The sequence below is a fragment of the Rhinolophus sinicus genome, chromosome 2 (genome assembly GCF_057876585.1).
Source record: "Rhinolophus sinicus isolate RSI-liver-muscle chromosome 2, RSI-T2T, whole genome shotgun sequence".
Classification (NCBI taxonomy): domain Eukaryota; kingdom Metazoa; phylum Chordata; class Mammalia; order Chiroptera; family Rhinolophidae; genus Rhinolophus; species Rhinolophus sinicus.
In genome coordinates this window covers 165,061,927-165,071,787 of record NC_142502.1, presented here as the reverse complement: position 1 = coordinate 165,071,787, position 9,861 = coordinate 165,061,927, and the positions used below count along the sequence as shown (strand labels likewise).

The following is a 9,861-nucleotide window of genomic DNA, read 5'->3' as shown; positions in this document are numbered from 1 at the left end:
TCATTGAACATTAATTGCACTTATTAATTAAGACACATGTACCTTAAAAATGAATGAATGAATGTGTATCAACCAAATTAAAAACAAAGACTTTCATGTAAAAAAAAAAATGAACAAATGAAATACTCAAGGGAAAGGCTTGGTGTGCTGTTGAGGGAGAAAAAAAAGTGTCATGCATTTTTTAGATGAAGCAGAAATACAAGGTCAGAGTCTTAAAGTATCAATCTATTCAATCCTTCAGAATTAAAAATTAATTCCCATTACTTTTGACATTGGTTGCTTGCTTTAAAATTTAACTTCTGTGTTGTTTCTTATAAATTCAAAAATACAGAAATCAGGAATTTGGTAGGAAACTGGATACTGAAAACCTACTTAAAAAAAGAAAGAAAGAAAGAAAGCAGCCTAAAATATAGAATGGCCAAGTAAAATGTTTACAGTGCAATATTTTAATTCAAACACTTATAAAGAGTAGTTGAAATGAATAGATGCATTAGACTATATTTGCTACAATGTAAAATAAAACTCCATGACAATATTATGAAAGTGATTTTTATTATTTTGGTAATGGTGTCCTATTATAGGTAAATCACAGATACAGAATTATTTAATTTGGTATATCAGACAGTAAAAGCTATATATGAATGCCATGTCCCCAAAATCTATTTCAGGTGAAATTATGCATTATATTTGCTATGTACATATTAAAAGCATACATTGTAAAATACAAAAATAAGAAAAGGTTAAATAAGTTTTTCTTGAGTTATAAATGTCTAACAAAGAATACCTTTTTATCACATAGTTGTCTCATAGCTGAAATCACACAAGTTAATATATAATGCTATGCAATTATTTGATCTGATATAGATCTAATGTGAAAAATATTAAGGCTGTAATAACATTTCACAGGTAAAGGCTAAGTTCTGAGACATGAAAGCTTTTAGATAATCCACAAAACAAACTGAGACATTTTTTTTTGTTTTGGAAAAAAGGCAATTTCTTACAAAGTCAAGCTTTGATATATGAATGAGGCATTTAATAAACAATATGCTTTATTGCAACAACCTGGAGTAGATGTTCTGACTATAATGGTGACCGGTAAATTCTTTCTCTGGGAGGAATAAAATGCGGTTTCTCTGATTAAGCTATAGCGTGATTACTGTAGCCTCCAAATTTGGTCATTTTTGTTTTTGGATTTGCTTTCCTTCCTTTAACTGGGTTATAAACATATTAAAGAAATCAGCTAACCTCCAATTGCCCGCCTTCCTTTTTTCTATATAAGCTCAGCTTTCCCATTGCTGAAAGCGCCAGATGAACTGAGCTCACATACATAAAAAGGACATAAAAACAGATTATGTAGCACATCTGGATCTGGTTGACTTAATGAGGCATCCAGATTGGTATATGATTACTTTTGCTGCCACACACCTCTCAGAATAAGTAGGCTGTTAGCAGCCCAAAATCACTACCACAGCCCTGCTGGGGGGAGGGAGGATAATAATATTTTGGAATTGCCAGTGCCAAAAACATATAAATGTATTCCGTAAGTCCGATTTCTATAATTGACTTTAGTGCCTTTAAAAGCACTGTCACAGTTTTTCATATCAAAGAGGTACAGCTATGATATACTATTAAAAGTATGTGAAATTTTAACTAATAAAAAATTCAAATTACAACATAGATCTGCTACATGTGGACTTTTTCTAAGTCTATTTGGGATGTAACACTGGCACCCAAACCATCTTTTTTTCTAAATATTCATACTTCAAATTAATAAATTTGGAATGAGTGGGGAAATGGTTAACCATCTTTCTTCCTTTTCACTTTTTCATTCTTTTCTCTTCCCACCCCACCCACACACAATCATTATACACTCCTTCCTTTATAATTATGATAAAAAGATTCCAAAAGCTTAATAAAATGTAACAAGTTGTAAGCTTTTAGGACACTGCACAGCTTCCTTTGGACATTAATATGCAATGAAAGTTAAAACTTCAAATTTCACTTGAAACTTTCACAATCTGCCAACATTTTAAGGTTTTCAGGTTATTGACATAAACTGAACATATACGTTTTATTCAAGCCTTATGTCTTCACAGTTACAAAAGCTACCTCTCACTGCGTTGCCAATTTTAAATAGTACAACTGATCTGATCATCTCTACTGGTATATGACGCAACTCTCAAAACAGCCACCCAAGACTACCTTCTGGTTCGGACTTTCCAAAACACTGACATTAATGCTATTTCCAAAAATCATTTAAAAGAAAAGAGAACATCTGGATAATTTGTTGCATTTTTCACTATTCATCAGGCAAACATGGGTTAAATTTCTCTGCTTCCCCCAGGCTAACAGTCAGATTTCCAGTAACTTCAACTGGAACTCAATAATCAGAATGTCTTTAAAATTAAATTAAAATTTAAGCATGCCAAAGCTTGGAATTATATTAACTAGATCAATTTTCAAAAACAGATTCTGTATTATGAATATAATCATAATAAATATGCTGTAAATAAGGAACACATCTTACAGATCCAATTTTTATATTTTTTCATTTGTGTACAAGTTTTGGATGAGAAAAAGATTTTGCTTCAACTTGATTTTCATGATGTCAAAAAATTAAAAAATAGGTAGTTGATTCAATCAAGCTCATTTCATGTATCTGGGCCAAAATTAGTTGAATTGATTGTACTATTCAATTTGCTATGACATTATAAAAGACATACATTATTCAACCTTTTCTTGACCAAACTAATTAATACTATTTAATAATAAAATAACTAATACAATATGAGTAATTATATATGTATACATATTTAATATTATCTGGTGACTTTTTTTTTTTTAAGATTTTATTGGGGAAGGGGAACAGGACTTTATTGGGGAACAGTGTGTACTTCCAGGACTTTTTTCCAAGTCAAGTTGTTGTCCTTTCAGTCTTAGTTGTGGAGGGCGCAGCTCATCTCCAGGTCCAGTTGCCGTTGCTAGTCGCCCACCCACCATCCCTTGGTGGGAGTTGAACCGGCAACCTTGTGGCTGAGAGCCCACTGGCCCATGTGGGAATCAAACCGGCAGCCTTCGGAGTCAGGAGCACAGAGCTCCAACTGCCTGAGCCACCGGGCTGGCCTCCCCTGGTGACCTTTTTTAACCTACGAGACATACTGAAAGCTGTATCGCGATCACATAATTTAAAGCTTAGCTGGGCTGGTAAGTCTTGTTCTTTTTTGTCTTTGGGTTTTGTCTTTTTTTTTTCTCATAATTGAAATTCTGTACTTCGGCAACCAACACGGTTCGAAATTTCTTACAATTTAGCAAACTTACACTTTAAAATTCACGATAAGTCACTGAAACGTACTATAATGACTAAACCAACTACTATCAATTTATTTTTGAACAAATGACTTTATGAGTCATCCAATAAAGTAAGAGAAAGCACATCAGTAGGCAAAAAGATAAATCCATCCATAGATACCAGAGCCTGCCTAAGCTACTTTATGGAAAAGATGAAAAGGGAATTTCTGATCTTACCTTTTCTTTCTCACCCACAATCACATGACTTACACTGTAATTATTTGCCTTTGCATATTCAACAATATATTCTGAAACTTTGCTTAATACAATTTTCTATGGAGATTTCAGCACAAAGAACAGCATTCTTGGATGCCACCCACAAAGGCATGGTATTAAAAGTACCTCTCCATCAGCGTTTTGCATGTGTAGCATGGTGTTTTAATTCCAAAGAGTGCTCTCTCAAGAAATTGTTACTAGTATTCTATATATGTATAAAAATTCTTTGAGCCCTTTAACTCTGACGCAAAAAATCTTTCCAGAGCTCCTGCATAGCAGAGCCCTGTACTGATCTGAGGAGTCGCATATAAAACGCAGTATCTACAGGTCCATTGGTTTATGCTCACAGAGGAGCTAGAACTTTTTACTCCCCACCCCCCAAAACTTGAGTACTTCTAAGATTCCAGCTCACTTCTGGCTTCTCACTGGCAGTCTTGCTCAGCTTGTAACTTTTGGACAGTGCTATCAAGGAGCTCCATGGACTCTCTGAGAGTGACATTGATTTTAAATGACTTGGGTTTAACGGTCAGGCCATAAGTGAAATCCATTTTTGAGGGCTCATCTGGATTGGCCTTGAAATTGCATTGGTGAACCAGGATGGAAATGAAGAGAAACAGCTGTATCTTGGAAAGCTCTTCCCCGATGCAGCGTCTTTTGCCCACTGAAAAAATCATCACGCTGCTGGCCAGGTCCTTGTTGAGGAAGCCGTCCTTGTCCAAGAACCGAGCAGGATCAAAATCCTCCGGGTTAGGCCACTTCACTGGGTCATGATTCACTGACCACTGGTTAACAAAAACCACTGTGTCCTTGGGAATATGGTAGCCCAAGACAGAGGTGTTGACGGTGGTGGCATGAGGAATGGTGATGGGCACAAAGCTGGAGAAGCGCATGGCTTCATAAAGAAAGGCCATGACATAAGGCAAGTTGGGCTGGTCGTCCAGGCAGGGCAGACGGTCTCGACCCACGACTTGATCCAATTCTGCCTGTACCCGAGCCTGCACTTCTGGGTACCTGTTTGGGTTTTAATGGAGAAGGAGGAAATGAGTGAGGAAAATGCATTCTTCTTTCATCTAGAAAGCACATTACAATTTATTTTCATCCCACTTTTATTTATCTGAATCAGTGACTGAATTTCTGGCCCAACAAAATTAAAACAATCTTCTAATTTCTCACGAAATTACAAGATGGGTAAATGGATAGTTATATTTCCTCTAATAAGCCTCATGTGGCTAATGCTCTCTTTCCCAACGTAAGTAAAAAAAAAAAGTCTAAGTTTTCTCAGCCTGAAGAAGCACAATAACGGACAAGGCCAACTTTCCCGTTAGACACAGGAGGCGCAGTGCCTGCAACCCACAATACCCACGAAAATGGTTTTATTACTTTTAAAATCAGAGGGAAAAATGAACTTTTAGGTCAAAGAAAATGTTTTAATATGTAATTTAAATATGTTTATACCAATGTAGTCATAAAAATACAATTTTTATTTTTATTTTATTTTTTTATGGAGTAAGGAGTCCACAAAGACAGAAGAGCTCAGGGCCCACCAAAGTTAAAATGCAGCCCTGAAAAGAGATCTTTTTTCCCTCATCTCCCTACTGTTCTCATTTTATATAAAGATAGTTGGTATCCTGATGGATAAACCTACATATCTTCTAGATATAAAAGCAAGTTCTCAATGTTCATGAGATTATGGTACAAATTATAATACTTATTCACTGTTGGTGATATAAACTAGCACAATCCGTTTGGAAAACAAAATCTTAGTACAAAGCAAGATCCATAAGGGTAATCCCTCCCCCACTCTTTTTAATTTTTAAAATGTAATCAAAATATTAAAACTCAAAAAATGATTATATATAATGATATCTTATTATGGCAAAAGAATATGTAACCATCAAAAATTACCAAGGTGGACACTTATGCAATCTATCAATAAAATGAAATAAATTTTTTTAATTACTAAAATGAAGTTTAAAAGATGGGGAAATGTCCATTACAATAAGTGGAAATGTCAGAAGTAAAAAAGAAACGTAAATAATTATTGTAACTCTGAAAAATATTTAAACGTGTGTGATGAAATTATGGGTGATTCAAAAGCCTCCTTCATTAGCATCACTCTACAGAGGTCTGCAAACTTCTTCGAAAACGGCCAGATAGTAAATATTTTAGGTTTTGCAGACCAAACCCTCTCTGTTGCAACTATTCAGCTCTGCCTTGTGCTATAGTGTGAAAACAGCTGTGAACAATACATGAGTATTTTATAAATTTTGATAAAACATATATACAAAAGGAGTTAGTGTAATCTGCCAATCCCTGTCATAGTGTCTTTTCACTAAAAATAAGAAAAATGTACTCACCAACTATATTAAATTGAAAGTGACCCTAAAATTGTTTTATTTCCTTTCGCTGCCCAATCTGTGTCTAATGACTAGGAAAGTCTGTTTCAAAAGATAACATGCTTATCTGGGGATACTAAGGACCCATTGATCCCATTTTGGGATGGCTTCGTCCTGCTCTATTACTGACTTCTCTTTATTCGATTTCTGCCCCCTCCCCCAGGTGTTTCTAAGATCATAATACTGAAAAGCGATTTTAAATAAACAAAAAATTCAATTTGTGAAAGTAGCCGTACAGTATCTAAGGGTTGCAGTGTTGCAGTGGATTCCAGTAAGAAACGAAGCTGTCTTTGCCTTTCAGTTTCTGAGGTGCCAGCAAATTCAGCTTTCCCCACCGCTACCTTGTGCGCCAAGAAATAGCACAACCAGGATTTCTGGTCTCTCCAGGCAATCAAGATTTGCTTGAGCGAGACATGTGCCCCTGGGGTAAGGTTGCCAGATAAAATACAGGCCGTGCAGTTAAATCTGAAGTTCCGATAAACAATGGCTAGTCTTTTCGTATAAGTAGTCCCGTGTAAAACTTATTTGCTAAACCTGGCAACAGCTGATAGTGGGAATCTGTTTGAGTGCGTGCACAGCACTTCGTAGAGGGCCGCGACCTTAATCAACGTGGGCACTGGGGACCAGCCAACCAACCGAGCCCGGCCCCTGGGGCCAGAGACGTAGGTATGCAGCGGTCCCCTGGATACCCTGTTTGCCTTTCTGGATGCTGCTCTGCGCTCGGTAAAAGTGACTGCTTCTCTGGTTTTTTACCCGACACTTCTCTTACTCCTAGCGCGGCGGTTTGATAAACCCAGCACAACCCGCGGATTTCTCGCTGCTCTCCTAAAGCTTCCATGCGGGTTAACCGTCTGCGTGTCCAGGTCTGCGGGCCTCCGGGCTACCCTCCGAGCGCTTACTGTGCGGGAAAACAAAGCCCAGACGTGCGCTGGCTTCTAGCGCAGGGCTGGGCGACCTCGAATACGCGCAGCAGAATGGCCGAGCCGACTAGGGTGCTTTGTTTATTTAACATGTATTTTCTACGTTACCCTCTCTTTCAGAACCGTTTTAATTTTGCTTCTCCTATGCCAGGGAGGAAGAGATCCGGGCTGATCTGCGGACACTTTAAAAATCTTGTTTTTCCAAGGGGTTTCCCACAAATTCGTCTCCACTCGAACAGATAGCAACAAGATCAGAGAGGCGGAGCGGTCCGGGCCCCGCTGGGTGGGGTGTGCCCGCACACGTATCGCGGCCCGCGTTGTGCCTTCCTGAGCTGCGCTTTTGGGACGTGATCTGATTTGAGAGGTGGGGACCTACTGCGAAACCCTCCCGGCGCTGGTCGCGGCCTCAGCCTATTCTAGTCCCACACCGCCTTTTATTGGAAGGCCTGACCAATGCCTCCTGGAGGCTTTACCTGGTGAAAAGGATGAGCAGCCACTGCAGCGCGGTGGAGAGAGTGTCCTGGCTGGCGCCGAAGATGTCAGTGACTGTGGGCGACACATACTCCATGTCCAGCCGCGCGCCGCGGTCGCCCGAGCCCCCGGCCGCCTCCTTTCCCACGGAAAGGATGAAGGCGTCCATCATGTCGCGGGGGTCTGCCCCGGGCCGAAGGTTTTCGCGGTGCCTCAGAAACTTGTCGAGGACGAAGTTGCTGAAGTTGCGGTTGAGCTGCTCGAATTTGCGGAAGGCGGTGCGCACGGGGTTGGGGAAGCGCTGCAGCCAGGGCAGCAGGTCTACCAGGCTGCCGGCGCCCACCGTGCTCCCGAACTCCTCGTTGTGGCTGAGCAGCTCGCGGAACTCGGCGTCGTCGTGTCTATAGCGACAGCCGAAGCACACGGCGCACATGATGTTGGCCACGGCCACCACGGTCAGCGGCCGCGGGTCGAGGAAGTCACCGCCGGCGCTGCCGCGTACCAGCAGCTCCACCAGCTCACGCGCTTCACCTAGCAAGTGGCACTCGAGGATGCGGCGGCTGCGCGGCTGGCCCGTGGAGAAGGCGCGCATCGTGCTGTGCGCTGCGCGCCGCTGCACCTTCCAGCGCTCCGAGTATTGGCCAAAAGCCAGGCTGCGGCCGCCAGACACCAGGCGGTAAGAGGCGAAGCGTGGCCGGTCGGCGAAGGCGGCGCCGTGCTGCACCAGGGCCTGGCGGATGGCGCGCTCGCTGTTCAGCACCACCACGGGGCAGCTGCCCAGTCGGATCTGGAAGACATCGCCGTAGCGTCGCGCCAGGCGCGCGAAACAGAGGTGCGGCGCCGAGCCCAGGGATGCAGCGTTTCCGATTAGCGGCCACGCAAAGGGGCCAGGGGGCGCGGACCCCGGCTGCCGCCGCCGCTGCCTCAGCAGCCACTGGCCCACGTGCACAGCAGCCAGCACCGAGAAGAGCAGCAGGAGCGTCGTCTGCTGGGCGGACAGCGAGATCGGCAGCAGAGGATCGTCCAGGCTGAGGCTAATGGCCATGCTGGAGAGAGGAGGGCAAAGGCGTGACACTCAGGTGTGCAGAAAAAGGAGCGGGCGCCCCATGCCCCTACCTCCGGCCTCAGGCTACTATGCGCTGTTAGGTATGGAGGTCACACATAGGTCACGTCTGGGATGCCTCACTGGAGAAGCAGCTAAGGACGTCCCTTCCCATCTCAAACCCACTCCCCAAAGGAGAGGGGCGTGTTGCTTCTTCTCTGTGACTCAGCCTCCGGCCCCCGTCCCCAGCCGCGTAACGGTTCCTGCAATTCTGGGACGACACGGCGGGCATCGAGGCAGTGGCGCTCAGCTCCCTCTAAGTGCCTATCATCCCAGCCCCGGCGCCCCACCCCACCCAGATCTGCGAGAACCCAAGAAAAGAGGCCGCGCGGGAAGGTGGCTCCGCAGACAGACTAACCTGCGAGGAGGTGTAGTTTCCAGCGGCACGCGACCGCCTGCTCCAAGAGCAAATGTCAAACTGAGTGTCTCCAAGAAGTTGGAGGCCCGCCCCGGACACCTGCTGCCAGCTCTGGGAGCTTTAGCACCCACTCTAGAGTCTCGAGGCGTCGTCAAAGCCAGGGGCACTTGGATTGGGTTGGGGACGGAGAAAGGTGCCTCCTCTGCCGAGACCCGCTGCACCCGGGGCCTCGGTAAAGTCTGGGTTTTTTCACAGCGGAGGTTTGAGGGTGGGGGTCGAGGAGTGGAGTCTATCTCCAGCCCTCACGCCCCTCTCGCAGCTCTGACAGCTGGAGTTGCAGAGGCGTGGCCCGTTTGCACACAGTCACTCCAGAGTCAAAACGCGCCATCCCGTTTTTAAAGTCTGTTTAAGAGGGAGGAGGCAGACGGACCTGGCGGGGGCGGGGATTGCGGGGGGCGGGGCGCGTCTGGACTGTCCAAGCGGTAGTCACGCAAGGCGGCCCCTCGCGTTCCCGGACTGCATTGGAGAAATAGCCACTCGCTTTACTAGAAGCTGCGGTCTGGACTTTTCGTTTGTCCCCAAATCGCTTTTAATCACTGTCAATCCCAATTGTGGCCGCACGGTTTCCCCGGAAGCGCGCTCGGGACAGAAGCTGCCCATCCCTCTGTGCTCTCCGTGGGAGTGCTCCCCGAAACTCCTTTCCCTCCCAATTACTTGAACTTCATTCCCCAAGAGAACACATCCTCGGGCGCCGGAGCTAGAAAAGAAACCTGTCAATTTGGAAACGAGGGTAGTTCGGTTTGTGGTGGCGGTTTGCCTTACAGCCTCCGTAGTTATTTTATCTTAACGTTCTCGAAAACAAATGACCCTCAAATGAAGCCCTTCGGCGCACAAAGTTCTCGTTCCACCTCGTGCAGCGAGATCAAGAATCTCTGGAAGACGCCTCTCCCCCCGCTGCGGGGACCCATCTGTGCTTGGCACACAAAGACCAGTTCTGGCCGGACCCAGCTGTCCCTGACTGAGGTTTCCCCGCGTAGAAACTCCTCCAGG

At 44.3% G+C, this 9,861-nt stretch overlaps 1 protein-coding gene across 1 annotated transcript; it reads right to left on the bottom strand.

Moving 5' to 3' along the window:
* Nucleotides 1–533: 533 nt before the first annotated feature.
* On the bottom strand, nucleotides 534–9,226 carry CYP1B1 (cytochrome P450 family 1 subfamily B member 1). Its single transcript, XM_019742220.3, has 3 exons — nucleotides 8,812–9,226; nucleotides 7,354–8,397; nucleotides 534–4,575 (listed from the first exon to the last, which is right to left on the bottom strand). Exons 2-3 carry the CDS (start codon nucleotides 8,394–8,396, stop codon nucleotides 3,987–3,989), a joined length of 1,632 nt encoding a protein of 543 aa, XP_019597779.2. The 5' UTR covers nucleotide 8,397; nucleotides 8,812–9,226; the 3' UTR covers nucleotides 534–3,986.
* Nucleotides 9,227–9,861: the final 635 nt, after the last annotated feature.